We start from the raw sequence: 19,337 nt of genomic DNA on the forward strand, positions 1-19,337 counted from the left end.
CCCGACGCCAGCACAGGCAGCTCCTGGCTCAGCTTCAGCTTGTCTGGCTCGAGGCATTTCTCCATGTCTGGTGGATGCAGCTCCCGCAGTTCCACCCCTCCCACTCGGGCAGCCACAGCCCCAGGGCTCCACGTGAGCCCAGACTTCCCCCCCGGAGCACCCTCCTGCCCACTGACCTCGGTTGGGTCTCCAGATCTTCTCCATGCCGTGCCGCATGAGGACGATGCGGGACAGCTCCGTGAAGGACTCGATGACGTTGAAGTTGCACAGGGGGCTCACCTCGAAGAAGGTCATGCAGTTCTTCTCGGCGTAGGCACGCGCCTGCTCCGTCGGCACTTGCCGCTTGAAGGCCAGGTGCAGCCTGTTTCCCACCAGGATCCGAGGGACACCTGGGGCGTGCTGGAACAAGGAAAGAAGTGAAGAAATCATGGCTACACCCAGCATTCTGCTTAGCTGCAACAGCAGTGAAGGGACAATAAATAGAAGCTGTTCTGTGGCCGAGGGACTGCCAGCAGCACCTCTCTGTGGTGGGGACAACTAATTTGTTACCTCCCAGTCCATTCATTTCTGAGGGAACTTTCCTGTCTTTTCTTGACCATTCCTGAGCCATTTCCTACTACTCCAGACTCACACAGAAGAGAGGGCAGACACTTATTGCTTTGCTCCACTTATGACTGCACTGCCATCATGTCCCCTCCACAGCTGAGCTGTTCCTGTCCCCACATCAGGTAACACCTTGGGTGATACCTCCCCATGTCTCTGCTATAGATCATCGCATATGTTCCTCTATTCACTTACCTCATCTATTTCCTTTATCCATCTGTCTATCCCATCAAAGGACCAGCGATTAGTGATGTCGTAGACCAAGAGAATTCCCTGGTGGAAGACAATCAGAAGCAATCAGGAAGTTCCATAGTAGGCAACATAAAAGGGGCAGGACACCCCTAACAGACCCCCATATGCAGAAACCAAGAAGCAAAGGGGCAGAACATTGCTCCAGCTGCACCATTTGTGTACCGATAGGGCAAAACTGAGACAACAGGGCTGTGCTAATGCAGTCCCAGGTCAATAAGGAACGTTTTACTCCTGTTTTGGCTCTGGTATCCGCCAAATAATTTCCAAAGCTGCAGTCTCTACACAGGAGGAGGAACTGCCTTGGTGGCTGTCTCTGGAGGAGCAAAACACACTCTACTCCTGTCACAGTTCTGATACAAACTTGCTGAGGCAGAGACACCCCTTTTTTCTATCCCCTTACACAGAACAGCTGCAGTCAGTAGTGAGGTGGCAGCAAGACAGGAAGGAATTTTCAAGCATACCCCTCTTCTCCAGAACCTGTTTCACTGTGAGCCCTTTGCTGACAAGGAAGAAGATGAATAATGCTGATAAGCAGCACAGTATCTCCACAGACTGAGCTCTCAGGACTAGGATCCATCCAGACTTCACTGAAGGTGTTTCTCACTGTCACTGCCACATTGGCAGAGAACGCTTTCTTCAGGCCAGAGGTACCTACAGCATCCTCAGGTTGACATCCACTGCCCCTGAACACCACCCACATCCATGACTTGCTTCCCAGTCACCTCCTGAGGTGCAGCACGTGGTGCTGGCAGCAGCACAGGCATGACTCAAGGCAGGAAAGACAAGGGGCAGCTCTGAGGAGTCTCCATCTCACCCCAAGCTGGGCTGGCAGGATCCAGGAGCATGACCAGACTGTTGGCCATCACTCAGGTCCACAGCATCTCCCAGCAAATGAGCTTTTCTTGAATCTGAGTATTTCTGAGGACAGACAAAAGGAAAGTAGGCTGTGCCTGGCCCTGCAGGCACACAAGTCAGGAGCTGCTGCTTGGTACCAGTTGGGCACAGACAGCATTTATGGAATTGTCCTCAGCAGAGCCTTTCTGCAACCCTCCCATTATTTTTCTGACTTCTTGTCACTCTTCTTTGCAATAAAGGACATTCCAAGTGACAACAAGCACTCCAAGCTCACTTGGCAGAATCATAGTACAAGATGCCTGGAATGGGAACTAGGGAGGAGGAGATGATGCTGTGCTGAGAGAGGAGGAACCCAGCTGGGAAGGCAGCGCTGGATGAAAGGGAACCCAGCAGCAGCAAGACTAAGGGCAAACCAAACCAGACCATTAAACACCAGGTTCTGCAGAATCAGCCTTCCCTGAATCAGGGGTATCCTCCAGGAACAGCCATCCCCTATAGCAAAGCCCCAGCATAGGCAGGGATCTGAAACTGGCAAAGGAAGGTCTCAGCTTTCAGCACAGTCTGCTCTATGAGAGGCCTGGATTGAGCACAGGGAAGGACAGAGCTGAGACATTCCCAGCATCAGCCCTGGTACGAGTCAGGGACCATGGAGCATCCTCATGTACCTGTGGAGCTGCTCCTTTGCCCACTGAAATGAAAGGTGTGCTACATAGATGGGAAACACAAGCTACCCAGTCCTCCCAAACCCCAGCTTTACAGTCCTTGCTGCTGCCAACCCCTCTGGTGAACTGAGAGGAGCCTGTGCAGAAGCTCTGTGTATGATATACCCCAAATTCACAAAAAAAGAAACAAACCCATTAACGTGAAATGAGAAGCACACAGGAATGATAAACTGGCATCTGGGCCACAAAGGCACCTGAATCCTCATAATAAAGTCATATCTGGAGCTGGCACTAGCACTGCTCCCTCCCTCATGGAACAGCAGCCGTTCCCAGAATGCACTGGCTGTGCCTCGACCTTGTCTGCCTTTCTCTCAGCTCTTCTGAAATAAGCAGCTCTCAAAGCCTGATCAATTTTATAATTTTATAACAATTCAGATTCTTCCTTGTAGAACAATTCTCATTCTTGAGCTGTACCCCCAGCCTCCCTACCAACCGCTTCCACCCCAGGCAGTCCTTCTCCAGGTGAAGTTTGTTTTTTCTGTCCACGCTGGCCTCCAGCATCTCCACATCTGCATTTGTACCCCCACAGAAAGGCTCAAATGCACAAAAATAGAAGGGCAGAGGGCACAAAAGGCAAGTCAGATGGGTTGGCTTCATGTTTGACAGTCCAACACAAAGAGCAAGCCCTTCAAAGTCTGGGTTTGAGGCTGTAGGACCTGAAGGTGAGTTTACATAATGGCAGAAGCATCTGTGGGGTGGGGGAGGCATCTTCAGTTTCCTTCAAGGAAAGTCTGGGGCTCCTACCTGGAGTCCGTAATTTTTTGTAGTCTCATTTCTAGGACAGTCCAAAAACTTCATAATCAAAAGAAATTGAGGTTGTTTTTGTTTTGGAGGAGAAAAGTTTCTCCTAGATTTAGAGAGGAAAAATAAGAAGGAAGTAATGATTTTCCGTAATTAAAAAATGTCACAAAAACAAAGATACTGCTTCTCAAGGACCCAATCTGGAAATACCTACTAGCAGGATACATCACATTTTAATTGCATAGAAAAAAAAAAAAAAGACTCTGAGCTTTCTTTTAATTTTTCCTCTATTTGTTTTGATTTCCAACTTCCAAGGCTGTGTGTGAGAATTAAAGAGAGTCAGGAAATAACAAAGCAAAGGGTTTGATGAGCCCCTTCCAACACAAATGGCCAGCAAGATAAATAAAGTCTACTTGCTTCATTTCTGGATTGACAAGTTCCTTCAGCCAAGAAAAACAGACCCAAGACCTAGTTTGTGACGATTTTTTCTGCCAGGACTATGCCTGAGGAGGAGAGAGTTTTTAGGCTTGCTGGCAGCTTCTGCCTGGATCTTCTTTGAATAGGAATAAGGATGAAACTTCAGCAAAAACACACCCCTACTTTCTCAGCAGGGTAGAAGGTCAAGACCATGATTTCTACATGCAAAACATGACCCTTTGTCTGCCAGCTGAGCCTCCAAGCCACACCATGGCTCCAGCACCCACATTTAGAGTGCAGACTGTCCTGGAAAGCTTCTCAAAGGTCAGAATTCACTGAGGCCAAGTTGCCCTTGCCTTGCTCCATCCCCATCCTGCCAGGCTGAGTATGGAGCCCAGCTGTGCTGCAGCTCAGCAGGGACAGGAAGAAGGCTGCTCAACCCCTGGCCAGCTCCTGGTACTTCAGAAAACCTCACACTGCTTCCAAATAGCACTGGCATGCTGCAGACACCACGTTTCCAGAGCACGCATCCCAAATCCACTGCCATTGCCATTTCTGCCCCGGAGAGAACAGCACGCAGCCATGCACAGGGAGGGGGCTGGCTCCATCTCTGCAGACAGTTCCAAGTAAGATCTGTCAGGCTTTTTTAAAGTCTCCTTTGGAATAACATGCACAGAATTTTAATTTCCTCAACTCAACAAATGAACAGTTTCCCATTTGCAGCGTAATTTGTTCTCTAAGTGCTTAGATGGTTGGCAACACCCTATTATCTCCACAGCTTTCAATTTTCAGTTTCACAAAGCCCTTTTGTACCATTATGTACCCCAGGTTCCCACAGTATGGAGTGAAAAGCACCATGCTCAGCTTCTCAGACCGAGGAGACCTGGACCCCTCACAACCCTCCAAAAGCCTTCCTTCTTTTCCTCAGTCTGCCTACAGCTTCTGTGTAGGCAGAAGCTGACTGGACTCATCCCCAGATCCATCTGGGGTCTTTAGAAGCTGACTGGACTCATCCCCAGATCCATCTGGGGTCTTTTCACAGTTGGATTTTCAGAGTTCATTCCCACTCTGGTTTTGTTCCACATTACTGGGATTGGCACAACCCTCAGCAGCCAGTGACAGAAATTTCCACATGAGTGCCTCCCATAGTGAACAAGGAACACAGACAGACCACCGGTTATTGTATCCAGCAGCACATGTGGACACTTACTCTGCCAAAACCCAAATGTGCTTCCAGCAGGAGCTTACACAAAGATCTGTCCATGTAACTGAGGTGGTGGTGGGGAAATATCATCTCTGCCTGCTTGCAGCAGGTTTGGACCAGGTTTATAAGCAAAAAGCTTTTAAAGGTAAGAGAAAATCAGCTTGTATGCTCTAAATGCAAAGCAGGCTTGTCTAAAAAGGCTTCTTAGATGCTTTAGGGGCTTCCAGCACACAAGAAGCTGCTAGGAACACTTACTGCCACTCAACTGCCAAGGACCTCAGCCCAATGCAGGAAGGTGACACGGTGGCCCGGAAAGTGTCACTTGCTGATATTCTCCACTGATAGAAAAAAGCTGTTGCTGAAGAAGGCTGAAGAGCCCCTCAGAGTGAATCTTCTGTCCCACAGGATGAAATAAACCTTAAACAGAAGGTCCAGTACCAACAGGAACCAGAACACTTTGTCTCCTCCTGTCTCCTGTCTCCTCCTCTTTCACATCTCAATTTGATCATGGCTTTCCAGCTGGCACCTCGGACATTGGCTCACGGGCAGTGACATTCTGCTGCCAAACCTCTTCCCAACATTGGGGGGTATTTATCACTGAGCTTTTGATAAGTATTTTGCAGGCAGGCTCCTCCAGCAGCTGTCTGAATTACCCAAGGCAGGTGAGGTGTTGGTAGTAACCAAAAAAGCCATAAGGGAGGGCTCAATCTGCACCTGAGTCTGCTGAGCGGCCAAAAATCCACCACCTTCCTGCATACTAAGAAGCCCCAAACAGGATAAACAGCAGCTCCTCAAACCACCTGCCTAAGCAGAACTCAACAATATTCATCATTTCTTTAGGGATGCAGCTTTGCTGCAAGATGGGAGCATTTTATCACGCTGTCTGGGAAGAGTTTGGCAAGCCACATTTTCAGAAACAGTTTAAATCACTGGCATATGAGGACATCAGGAACGATCCTAACACTGCTTCTTCCTGGCTAGATCAGGAAGCAGCACCACAGCTCTTTCTCTCCTCTGTGATCACTCTTGGAATAGTTTGCATTTGCTCACAGCAGCCAGAACAGTCACAGCTGCTTAAACAGCCGAGATCACTGAGCCAGCTCTGCTGGAATGACTGAGACCTAGAAGCCAAGCAGAAAAGGAACAGGAGTCCAAGAGCAAAAAAGCTTTCTGCAGCACTTTTAAGCACACTAAAGGTGTGCTTAAATATACTTTTCACTGTACCTCATGCTGTGACAATTAACATAAAATCCTTCTGCAACAGAGAAAGCTCCAGACTGCCCAAGTTGGCTCTGCAGAGTGCAACACTACTTGGTTTCCATCTCTCCCTCCTCCCTGGCCCTGCAGTCACCGTGACTCCATCTGTGCTGGAGGCCAGTGCTCTGCTATCCCAGACACAAATGCTCCTCTTTTGTCTGAAAAGGAGACCCTGAAGTGATGTGCTCAGGATCTGCTGGCCCATCAGAACCCAACAGAGAAGGGGATGAAGTGGAAACTCAACATCTAGGGAAGTAAGAGAAAAGGAGACGGGTTCCAGGCACACCAGTACCACAAGCTGGTGCCCAAGAGCTCCCTGTGTCCCTGACAAGATCAGATCTGCTAATGCAGGGCAGGGAGGAAGGCAAGAGACCTGTGATCCTCACAGCAAACCCTGAGGCAATCATGCTGGAACAAGGGGCTGGTTCTTGCTCAGAGCCAGCTCATCAGGGGCAGCAAGGATGTTTTACTGCAGATAATTTCAAGAGGAAGAAGTTCCTGCTGAACATGAAAGTCACATGGCTCGGGACCCAGGCCAGTGGTGTGGAGTTGAAACTAGGGAAGGCATCAAGGTACTCGAGTCCTTTCCCTGGGGAGGGACCAGCCAGAAGTTCAGCCTGAGCACTGCACCAGGCTGTGCCAAGAGGGAAAAAAGAACTCCCAAGAAGGTGTGCTTGCTGTCTGGAGACTGTTTTTCCATGTTGCAACCTCTCCAGGGTCTACTTCAGAAAATTCAATTTTATCACTACACTTGAGAAACAATAAAGAGTGTGTGGGAAAGTCAGGCATGCTTCCCTGGCTTGGAGGTAACTTTTCATACCAAGTATTCTCTCAAGCACTGGCTATTCAGACCTGGGTAAGGCCTGCCAGGTTACTGAGCCAGCCTCCTGCTCTCACAGCCAACCTGTACAAGTCGTCTCTGGAACCTCATTCTTCAAGCTCTCCTTGAGCTCTTTAGTCCTCTACTCAGTGAGAACCTTCCACTAATTCTCATCATGAAGGTGCTCAAGGCCAGTTTACACCAATCTGTTCTTGTACAAATATCACACTGAACTTCAAACAGAGCTTTTCCCATGCTGGCACCTCTTTTCTCTGCTGGATTTGTTCTTCCTGAGCTGATGGCTTTTAGTTTCAATAAGCTGTTTCTCTTGCCTCCAAGGGGATTTGCATCATCTTCCTACAGCAGAAGTCTTCAAGTCTGATGATTCAAGTAGAAAGGAAAGCAAACAGCTGCAGCTAAGAAGCTACTACAGCACAGAGCCCTGAATACATCCTGGAGACCACACTGGGAGTACTGCACCCAGCTCTGGGGCTTCCAACATGAGAGGGATGTGGACATCTTGTCACAGTCCAGAGGAGGCCATGAAGATGCTCCAAGGGCTGGAGCCCCTCTGCTCTGGAGCCAGGCTGGGAGAGCTGGGGGTGCTCACCTGGAGAGGAGAAGGTTCCAGGGAGACCTCAGAGCCCCTGCCAGGGCCTAAAGGGGCTCCAGGACAGCTGGAGAGGGACTTTGGATAAAGGCATAAAATGACAAGACACAGGGAATGGTTTCCCACTGCCAGAGGGCAGGGAAGGATGGATGTTATTGGGAAGGAATTGTTCCCTGGGGAGTGCTGAGTCTCTGGCACAGGGTGCCCAGAGCAGCTGTGGCTGCCCCTGGATCCCTGGAAGTGTCCAAAACCAAACTTGATGGGGTTTGGCGTAACCTGGGATAGCGAAAGGTGTCCCTGGACATGGCAGGAGGTGGAATGGGATGGGCTTTAAGGTCCCTTCCAACCCAAACCATTCCATAATTCTAAATCAGAGAACCCAGAAGCATTTCTGTGTTTCTCTGCCAAGACCACATAGGTTATGCTGTATTTAGGCTAAGGCCATGCCAGACGAAGTCAGCTTCTGCATACTGAAAATAACTGGAGGTGTTGGAAGTCCATCCTTGCAGTCACATAGGCAATTGTTATTCAACACAAACAGTCCTCTTGCTTTGGTTAACCATTCAGAGTATAAATTTAGATACTTTCTTCTCCCACTGAAAGTTGTGGTGAGTTATTTAAGAGACACGGTATCTGTATTCCTGTCAGTACAGGAATAACACTGGAACATCACTTGGGAGCCAACCACTTGTTCCTGAAAACAATCTGAATTTTACTCCAAGCCACCTGGAGAAGACTGTACAAAGACTCCAGTCATTTTCAAGAGGCACCTTCCCTGTGCTCATCTCCTGGGCACTTTCAGAGGGCCTGGAGAGACTTCCCTTGGGAATCACCTCTCATCCTAGGCAGCCTCGCTCCTTTGGGCTGGTTTGCTGCTTTTAAGCATTGACTGTTTGGGCAGACCGGGGCATCGCAACAGCACTTTGGAAAAGGCATTTGTTGTACAAGCAGAGGGCTGTCTTGAGGCAAAAGTGTGAGCTACACCTTGCTGTGCAAGTGAGCTCCATTCCCCAGTATTCAGCAGTGAATTGTTGTTTATAACTTCCTGAAAGGAGAGGGGAGTCAGATGGGGATTGGTCTCTTCTCCCAGGTAACAAGTGACAGGGTGAGAAGAAGCAAGCTCAAGTTGTGCTAGGGGAGGTTTAGATTGCATTTTGGGGTAATTTCTTCAATGAAAGGTTTGTCAGGCATTGGCACAGGCTGTCCAGTGCACTGGTGGAGTCACCATCCCTGGAAATGTTAAAAAAATCCACGTAGAATGCAGTGCTGAGAGACATGGTTTAGCTGGGGCACTGCTGGGTTCCTGGTTTGACTTGATGATCTCAGAGGGCTTTTTCAACCTTAGTGATTCCATGATTCTATACAGCATTGCCATTAGAGGTCCCCCTGCCGGGTTGATGAGGTTCACTGTCTCTCAGACTCACTCCTTGGGAGGGGTAGGCAGTGAGATGGATGAGGCAAACCTTGCTGATGTCCAGGTGAGACTTCCTCCAGCAATACTGATAAATACAGCTGAAAAAGGTCAAGAGCTTCACTTTGAGGAAAAAAGAGAAAATCAATCCCTTTCAAGCCTGTGGGCAGCCAGGCACACGACACCTTGTGGCACCCAAATGTAGTGTCCAGGGAGAACAGGCTGCAGGAATCACATGGAGGTGCTGTGCCAGTGCCTCACAGCTCCATGCAGGTTCCAGACAGACGTGTGTCTCTCTCCCCATCCAACTGGAGTGTTCTCATCACCGCTCATTTCAGCTTTGCCCCGTGCCCCAGTTTGCCCTGGGGCAGCAGCAGGTACAAGGTCTGGCACATGGGCTCAGGCTCTGAGGGTGCAGTGTCTCTGCCAAGACACTTGCTCTGAGGAGCTCCCAGGTCACACCAAGGGGAGTAACCACTGTGCACAGTGGCTGCACACAGGGCTATAAAGCTCCCAGGTGGCATTCCTGGGCACAGTGGTTGCTGCTTTGATCTGAGCATGTGACACAGCAAGGTCTTAGAAAGAGCCAGACCAAAGCTGAGTTCTGTGGTCACCAGAAAAACCACACTGACCAGGTCTGTTCACTTCTAACTGGTGAGGGAAGCAACATGGCCTCAAGGTTCCATAAGAAGGTTGTGGATTCCTGATCCCTGGAAGTGCTCAAGGCCAGGCTGGATGGGGCTTGGAGCACACTGGTCTAGTGGAGAGTGTCCCTGCAGATGGGAGGGGGTTGGAATGAGATGAGCCCCAAGGTCTGTTCCAAAGCAAACTGTGATTATGTGATTGGGGTTCCAGATTTTTCTGAAAAGTAGTAAAGGCTGAAAGAAAATGAAATGTAGAAGCTGAAAGAAACTCAGACACAGGACTGAACACGTGAACGAGAGATCCTGCACTCTTCCACTGCAGAACTCCAACTCTCCTTCCCTTGCACTTTTCTGCAAGCACCAGGAAATTGGCCTCTGCTTCAAAGGAGCTGCCTCACAGCGTCCAGACCACCAAAGATGTGCACTAACATGAATAAACAGGACACGGGGAGATCTCAACAGCACGCTCCAGGTGAGGTGCTCCTGTGTCTACAGCGTGAGTGAATTTGCAGGAAGTCAGAGAAAGAGAACATGGATTTTGCCAGTTAGCAAAGCAAAGGTCTGTAGATAGAAGGAGCAAAAAGCCAAGAGTGGTAAGAGCTTGAGTTGAAGTACAATGTTTCCCAAAGGCTAGGAATCTCCCAGGATACTGGCCTGCTTAGGAGGCTGATACACAGCTTCTGACTCCTAGTGTCTAACAGAGGAGAAATTTTCTCCAAAGCTTTCCAACTTGAAAACAATAAGGAAAATGAAGTAACTCATTTAACTTAGGTAAACTTTATCCTGGAAAGACCCTGCCATGCTACTAAAAGGACAACAGCAGAACTGTCAGAAAGCACTATTAAACAGCAATTTTCCAGAGGACCACAAGATTCTTGTGCTGTTGAGGATCTTGATGCTATTCTGGAGCAGGACCCAAAGGAGAAACTCAAAATGTAACACTCTGCCTCATGTTTTGAGGAACACACATACTTTACGTTCCAACTGAGCTGCTCTAGTTTCAAGTCTGCCTCAAACACGCAAGTAGGAGCCACCCCTATTTTTGGAACTGACTCGAAAGCAACACAGACTGGAAGAACTCCATTGGGAAAGCCAGTGCCATATTTAAACCAATTTTAAAAACCTCAGAAAGTAGGAGCTCCCACATTAAAGCTGAGGCAGATCTAGAGCGAGAATTGCCTCATCCTCTCTAACGACCTCTCAGCTCTCCTCTAGAAATTAAGACTGAATATTGTCTGCACAGACCTTTTCTGTAGGAGTTTAGCAAAGTCTGCCATTCACTCCCTTCTCTCCCACCACTTCCCAAGAACAGAATGCCAGGCAACATGACAACACTGAGTGTCTCTTGTCATCTACAGAGATCCTTTTGGTGATCAGTGCATTCTTCTTCAGAGCTCTTTACTACGGCAGGAAAGAGTTACACAGCCTAAAGTTCAAGCATATATGTCCCATCAAAGCCCTGAGAGCAGCACTTACCTGGGCTCCCCTGGAGTAGGATCTGAAAATAGTGCAAAATCTTCCTTGCCCTGAGGTGTCCCTAAAACACAGAAAAGTTACAGCTGTGAGACGTGGAGAACTGACTCCCATACCGCACACCTCCTACTGGTCATAAAGAAATAAAATAAAAATCAGGGTTGATCTTGTCAGATCTTTAGGACAGGCATGGTACCCAAAGTCCTCTGCATGGTGGGTTCTTCTGGGGAAGAACTGGTGGATAGATCTCTACCTTTGCGTACAGGTTGTCACTGTCATTGTGCTTCCCATGGAGAAGATACAAGCCCAAACCTTGGGCTGCAGCACTACTGGATGATGTGTGAGGGTATAAGTCATTTTACTCCCCAAGGCAAAGAATTTTCTGCCTAGTTCCCTTCAGTTCACAGGAGTTCAAAGTCAGAGAGAGTCTGCAGAGGTCTCCCAGCCATGGAGAACAGCCAACCTAAATATGACCACTTACAGGAAGAGAAATTGCCTTGCACTAGGCTTCACCTGTTTTTCCAATACATTTTAACCAAAATAAAGGGAATTCTCTTTATAGCCAGGTCCCTGACTGACCTGGTCTATATACCCTACAGAAAGCTGAGGATCAGGAGTGGGGTACAGTGTTTCTAGACCACTGTGACAATAAAAGGCTTTTCAGTCACTATAACTTGTCTTGTCTGGACAAGGAGCAACTAAGTTTGACAACACCGCCAGCACCTCTCAGTGCCTTTCTAGAACAAGACACCAGAGTCCAGCACTCTGATTTAACCAGGATATACTGAAATGTGTCAGGCTACTCAGAGACATGTTATGGAGTTTCTCAAATCTATTCCCTGGGCGAGGATAAAAGACACTTTAATGACCACTGAGAAGGCTGAGGAATCCCTCAGCCCCAGATTTTGCAGCTCTAGGAAAAACATTATTGACCTCACGTGCAGGACAGACATTTTTTCAGATGTCATGTAGGATCCTGGACATCAATCTAACAGCCTGTGCTTACATGTCCTTCTCCATCAACAATCAAATACTGGGTAAGTAATGGTGAAAGATACACTAAGGCATCATCAATCAGTGTTATCAGCTTTTCAGTCTCTGTGCTGTTTTCCAGCTCAAGAATTACATTATAAAAAGATGGTTTCAAAAGGGAAGCACTAAGTTACTACACACCTGGGGCAGAAATGTTAAAATGGGTATCTTACAGGAGAGACAAGAATGCAAGTGGCACATAAAAACTTGGAGGCTAGAAGAGATAAATTAGCTGCTTCTGTTCTTTTTTGTAAGAAAAATGAGGACATTCAGCTTCAAAGAGCAGGGGTGTAATTAAACCACCAAACTACACACTGCTAGAGTCAGTCACTGAGGCTTAGAACATGGAGCTCATTCCTATTTAACAATTCACACATGTTACTAATATTCCTGTTACTTGACCCAAGCATTTCTAAGGGGAGATTTAACTCCATGTTTTAGGACCTGTGTCATTCCCTAATTCCCGGACCTGTGTGAAAACCAGGGTAGGGACAGACAACCCATCCTGTCCTTCCCTTCCTCTTTCATCTCCAAAGAGTGCTGTGTCAGCTCCGCAGCAAGTTAGACAAAGCTCAGCCAGAAGGACTCCAGCTGTCCCTCCAGTGCTGACAGATAAGGCAGGGGTTACTCCTCCCATGCAGTGTTCTCCCAGCGCTGCCCCAGGGTCTGGTCACTCCAGTCAGTCCTGCTCTCCAGGGGTTCACCCTACCCTGACGCGGTGATGCCTGTTCACTGCTTGTTTTAATTTATTTTCTACTCAAGGCATTGAGAAATATCCAGCTGCTGAGGGACCAAGGGTTTCACCTGTTCTATTCTTCTACTTTCCTTCTCTTGTTTCTATTTCTCATCCTTGGATATCAGGAAAATCCAGTAATGCTTCCAAAACAATACTAGTCCCTCAGTGATCAAGAGCAGTATGGGAACATAGAATGATGTTATAGCTTGGTTGGAAGGGATGTTAGGCACCAAGCAGTTCCACCCCTGCCATGACAGGGACACCTTCCACCATCCCAGGGTGTTCCAAGCCCTGTCCAACCTGGTCTTGGACACTGCCAGGGATCCAGGGGCAGCCACAGCTGCTCTGGGCACCCTGTGCCAGGGCCTGCCCACCCTCTCAGGGAACAATTCCTTCCCAATCTAACCCTGCTCTCTGCCAATGGGAAGACATTCCCCCTTGTCCTGTCAATCCAGGTCCTTGTCCCCAGTCCCTCTGCAGCTCTCCTGGAGCCCCTTTAGGTCCTGGAAGGGGCTCTGAGTTCTCCCTGGTGCCTTCTCTTCTCCAGGTGAGCATCCCCAGCTCTGCTAGCCTGGCTCCAGAGCAGAGGGGCTCCAGCCCTTGGAGCATCTCCATGGCCTCCTCTGAACCTGTTCTAACATATCCATGTGCTTTTTGTGCCAGGAGCTCTGGACAAGAGAACTACAGGTGGGGTCTCAAGTGCAGAGTAATGGTGAAAATGGTCAGTTATGACAGACAATGACTGAATTCAGACTATTCCAGCAAAGAGCAGCATGGCGTTTGTGCTACTTGACTGACAGAAGGGAATCTTGTTTGCCAGAGTAACTTTCTGGTAAGAACAGCCAGGAAGTCCCACCACACCCCCAGGGATGGTCCACGCTCTTCACAGCCCAGTACAGCGTGCCCCCAGCCCCGTGTCCCTGCTCACCTGGCCTGAACTCCCAGGGTGTGGGTTAGAAAGGCTCAGAAACACTCACCAGAGTTCCAGCTTGACCCTTCTGCCGTCCAACAAGATAGTAGTGGTCTTGTAGTCAATTCCTGAAAGAAAAGCAATGAAAAGCTGAGCAAACCCTGAGGAGGTCTTCAGAGATGCACAAGAACCTTGCTCTGCCCGCAAGGAGCTCTCATTTCATGTTTCCTAAAGGGATGTTTTCTCCTCCTTGTTCTGCTGCCTCTTTGAGGAGAGCTACGGAGACCTGGGAGGAACTGACTTCTGCTCCATAGCAAAGACTGCTCTGTGGAGCTCTATCCCTCCTCCCTGAAAACACAGTTAATCTTAATCCCTACATTGCTTCTGTCTTCTTCATTGTGGTTTTAAACCTCTCAGAACTTGACCTGTAGGAGAAGTTGGATGGGACTCAGAGCAACCTAGGAAGGTGTCCTTGACCATGGCACAGGGGATGGAACAAAGTGAGCTTTAGGGTTCCTTCTAACCCAAGTCACTCCATGATTCTCTGAGATTCAGTGATTTGTAGCATTATCCCACATGGCTGCGATAACTTAGACTTCTGGGGGGTGAACAGACAGAAACAATTTAGATACATCTCTGCTACATCAGCAGGCAGTCCCAGCGTTTCTCCAACACCGCTGCCTGCAGCCACAGGGCATTTTGGGAGAGGTTACAGGAAGGCTGTCCAAAGATTGCTGTCCTTTTTTCTGAGCAGCTCTGGGGTGTGGATCACAGTGGGGCAGGTAAGGCAGGACACACTCCCTCCTTGTAAAGGGCTGAGAAGCAGCACAGATATCTGCTTTTGCTTTTCACAGAGCCACAGCACCGGGGAGCAGCAGAAACCCCACAAACCGCAACAGCCAAGTGTTCTGGCACGCAACTCACACAAGGGGTGTCCACTACCTTCAGATACATAAGAAATTTGATAAAACTGGGAGCCTGTCTCACAGTCAGACTGAAATGTTTGAAAAGAAACAACTCCCCTTGCAAGCAACAGGCCCAAGCCACACGGAACACAGCATTCCCTGCAGCCCCAGGCACAGGGCAAGAGGCACAACTGCACCTCCCATCTCCTTCCCAAAGCCAAGGGGCACCAGGCGCCCAGGAAAAGCAGCTTCTCGGCAAGATCTTGTTAATGAGCTTCAAGTGCAGTGAAGTTGCATAAACAAAGCACAGAGCACCATTACTGCACACCCACTGAAGCATCAACTAATTTACAACCTTTTAATAAAGCAGAGTCACTTCACTCTAATTACATCAACTTTAGTTTTTCTTCTTGCCAACAGATATCAAACTTTGAATCTCTATTAAAATGCCACACTGTTGTGTTACGACCTGCATTTCCCTTTTCCTGCAAAGAGAACACTGCCCCGACAACCCAACAGACAAGTTTGTCAATAAAGCAAATGGATTTTTCTGAGTCATCCGCAGGAGTTCCCTCTTAGTGAAAAACAAATTAGATTTCAGCCTTCAAAGGGTGCTATAAAAAGCAATAAAGATAATTATCTTAAATTCCAACTATTTCCACTGCTGTATCACAGAAAATAGGCAGTTTACATTTTATCTTCCTCCAGAGACAAGTGAATGATCTGTATTTATTTCCAGGCAGACATAAATCTCCCTCATCCCCAGGGATGGCAAGGAGTAGTGGGAGTAAGGCTGCTCTGCTACCAGAGGGGAGCATCCAGACATCTTCCCCTGCCAGTTCCTGAACCAGGATCTGCTGGGCTGTTAGGGAATGGGCTAATTAAGCCCATTGCTCTGTTTCAGATGCAAAATCCCAACTGACTCTGGCCCCTCCTTTGGCACAAGAGCTCCCTGTCAGCAGTGAGTCCCGATCACCCCCAGTGCCACCAGGGCACAGGTGGAGCAGCTGCATGAGAGCACCATGGGGTGGGAACAGGGACAGTTTTCAGGGCACGGAGGCCACATGCTTCCAAAAATGCCACTGCTGAGCTGAAACAAATTGCTTGACTACAGCTTTTAAAAGTGAGAGAGGTTCAGCTTAACTGGGAAGATAAGGAAACTTGTTAATAGAAATGTCAAATATGCAGATGTCTTCATTATGCTCCTCACCCACTAACTACCCAGCCTACGTTCCCAGAGGAACGTGGCTTCCCTGTCCTCAAAACTCATGACTTGGTCACCAGAGAAATGTTTTAAATAGTCCATGTTCATCTGAAACTACACCATGTACTTTAATCCAAAGGGACACCAGTCTTTGGGCGTTACATACGCTGGCCTAAGGAAGTCACACACACTCCAGTTAAAAGCAAGCAGGTATCTGGTTATGGGCTGAGGAAAGTGCTGCACTTTTTAACATAAAACACCCAAACTGAGACTAGGACTGAATTTTCAAAATGTTTGGGAGCAAACTCTGCCTACATTAATGAAAGACAAAAACCTGCACAACTGCAATGTTTTGGAGGAAATTTCAGCTTCCTTTTTCCATAAACACTCAGAGCATCACGACAGCTCAAAGGCACTCCCTGGTTTTGGTCTGTTATTTTAGCTGGTTAGCACTGAGTAGGCTGCAGTTCACAGCTCTCCCATGGCTCACTAGTGAGACAAAATCTGCATCAATTTGGAGGTGCCCTCAAAATCATGGGACTCACCACTGTGCTGAACACCAGTACTGGCCCCTTATATTTCAGTTCCAGTAGCACACAACCGAGTCCTGAGCTGCAGCCCAAGGCACTCCCCCATTTACAGCTCACAGGGAAGCTGAGCAGCCGAGCTCCCCTTCCCAGGCCCAGCCTACAGCTCAAGCTCAGCCTTGGCTCCCCCCTGTCCCAGAGATCTGGGGACAGAGGGTCACAGCAGCCACTAGATGCCACGTCTGCTCTGAGGCTGTTGGCAGTATGGTAGTGCATGGCCACGGCCATACCAGGGCTGCCCCTCCACCTTTACATTTCAGGCAGCTCAGACACAAGCGAAGTTTTTAGAACTTCCTTTCTACATGTGATAAGGGCTCCCCTACCTGAGCATCACCTCTGCTCACAGCCAAGCACAGCTTATTTTGGGATGGACACTGCTCTGCCAGACTGGCTCCGATTCCACTCCCCTGACAGGGAGGGACCAGCCCCAGCACGGGGTGCTGCTGCAGCACACACAGCCCAGAGAACCGGCCCTGCCCGGCCCCGCAGCAGCAGCGCTGGGGGAAAAGAAAACACTCTTGTTTAAAGCCTATTTTATATCAACTGATCTCCTTCTGGACCGATATTACCATGATGCAACAAAGCAAATGAGGCTCAGAGAACAAGTCTGGGCTGTTCTCTGGGATTTAGCATTCAGGCCAACTCCTGTGTTATTTTTCCAGCCCTGCTTTAGACTCCTGCTTACGCTGATGCCATCCCAGCCCCATTTCTGTAGCAAAGAGCTGACCTGGCACAGAGGGATATGCTGTACGAAGCCTGATGTTGGACACTTGATTCTCCTCCATGGAGCTGGGTTTCATGCTCCTGGGCAAGGTTCTGGGGAATCCCAAACCTTTCTTTCTTTCGCCTGTTGCTTTAAGGAAAACCTAAGAAAGCAAGTAATTTTCCCATGGGAATCCACAGGATGTGTTATAGGAAACTCTGATCTCTTCCAAATTACTCATGCTAAGCACAACACACTTTGCATCAGTATCACCTGAAAACTCCACACCCAACCCGAGCTTACTTAAAGCTTTCACCCAAAAGATGACACTTAATGTGAATTGGAAAAGTAAAACCCCTCCAAGAGAAACGGTAACTTTTTCCCATCACTTGATACTACTTTATATCAGGCTGTTCCCTTTCCCCTGGGAATTCATGGCTCGGACACATGTGTATGTCCACTCTGCCAAGCCTCTGCTCTGCACCTGCACAAGCAGCAAAAACACAAAGGAGGAGGCACCAGCCAAGCAGGTACGTGGATCTGGAGTCACACTGGAAAAGGGAGAAACACAAGGGAGATGTGCATTTCATGCTCTCCCTTTAAAGAGGTTGATCTCTTAGGAAAATTGCTTTAAACAGCTCAAGTGAACAAAGCTCTATAAATATTTACTACTGAAACACGGTGGCCTCTGGGTTTTGTGTGGGTCTTTGTTTCAGAGAAAAGGATACAAGTTTGCAGTGCACACTCCTCAGGTGACTCTGTCCTAACACCTGGGTGGAGGCCAGAAGGGCACCTCCCCTTAAAAAGGCAGGTTTGAGCAAAACCTAAGAGCAGCATGTGCCTCTTTCCTCCTTTAGCTCTCCAAGGTGATCCTCACTGCACTGGGGAGAGGGTGATCCCAGCTCCCAGGGTAATGCCAGAGCCGGCACTGCTTCTTTGGTTACTGGCCCAAATCAAGTGTCCTCCTCCAGGGACGCTCTAATGATCCAAGGCCCTACTAACACAGACACCACAAAGGTATAACCAGGGATGAAGGGCTCATCCCACATTAACCAAGCCATCAGCAGGTTTTCCTGAGACCTTCCCCAAAAGCTGCCAGCACCATCTGCAGTGTCTCTAAGAAGAACATAATTTATTAACAAATCTGGACCAGAAGACATTCCAGGTGATGCTCAAAAATCTCTTTCCAAAGGAAAAAAATTAAAAAGTAGTAAAAATAAATCAATGTACTCAAGTGAAACATTGATATAGTTTTAAGACTTAAAGCTTGCTTTCCTTCCGAGAGAGACTCCTTGTCACTTGCAGTCATTCCCCGTTTGTGTGAGTCAGATTGGCCAAAGACGCTTTTCCCACCTCATTTCTTACATGAATGTTTCTGCTTGTGGGAGCTTGGAATCCAACTCGCTGTTAGTCCACCCACAAAAAAAACCAGTGCACATTATTTTAACTTCATTAAAACTCAGTTCCCCCAGCTTGCAGGCATGTGCTGTATGATGCAACCTCAGCTTTTTTCCTCCTTTTAAAAATTAAATTTGGTTTCATTTATTTATAATTCAAAAGAAGATAATCAATCTGCTTGCAAAGAGATACATAAGGTCAACAGGCAAAATTGGAGGTGTGCAACGATGATGAACCAAGGCTAAACCTTTACTCAATGCATCATATAAATAAGAAATAAGATAAACTGAGTGGACTTTTGTTACCTGACTAATGCTGCAATTCAGTTTACTGTTCCTTTACCTACAGACATAATTAAGTCAGAGTGGCTGCATTCTGCAACTCTTGATGGCATCTGAGCACTCAGAAGAGGGCTAAAGGTGAGCTGTGCCTGGTCTCTTGCAGCCCTACAGAAATGCTCTGCTTGACTGGGAAATCTTAAGACTGGCCCAGAAGCCACCAGAAAGACTCACTGTGTCACCACAGTGCCTCACCCAGCCAGCCTGGTGATGGACTTTGGTTTGTGATTGCCATTAGTGCAGCTGAAGCCACCACACCACAAATGTCTAACTGAAAAATTCGCATTTGCCCCCAAACACCCCCAGGCTCCTCTGTTTGCTCACAGGCCATCAGCTCTGCTGAGTGCACAAGGTCTGGGGCACTTAAAAGACCTCGCTAAAGGTTTGTAGGTTTAGAGCCACACTGGCTGCTGGGAAGAGGGGAGAGCACAGGGTTGGAATTAAAACAGAGAATACACAGCAGATATTCAACTTGCTGAGATTTCACAGTGAACTCGAGTAACCAGCTGTGAAGG

At 48.2% G+C, this 19,337-nt stretch overlaps 1 protein-coding gene across 2 annotated transcripts in view; it reads right to left on the reverse strand.

Moving 5' to 3' along the window:
• Positions 1–19,337, reverse strand: part of RAB40C (RAB40C, member RAS oncogene family) — a 36,969-nt gene that overhangs the window by 4,579 nt on the left and 13,053 nt on the right. For both annotated transcript variants that reach the window (XM_038150930.1, XM_038150929.1), the window contains 4 exons: positions 13,755–13,815; positions 11,013–11,073; positions 799–876; positions 177–399 (listed from right to left, as the gene is read on the reverse strand). In XM_038150930.1, the coding sequence (XP_038006858.1) occupies positions 177–399; positions 799–876; positions 11,013–11,073; positions 13,755–13,815 (423 nt within the window). The remainder of the gene's footprint in view (positions 1–176; positions 400–798; positions 877–11,012; positions 11,074–13,754; positions 13,816–19,337) is intronic.

This window comes from Motacilla alba, chromosome 14 (genome assembly GCF_015832195.1).
Source record: "Motacilla alba alba isolate MOTALB_02 chromosome 14, Motacilla_alba_V1.0_pri, whole genome shotgun sequence".
Classification (NCBI taxonomy): Eukaryota; Metazoa; Chordata; class Aves; order Passeriformes; family Motacillidae; genus Motacilla; species Motacilla alba.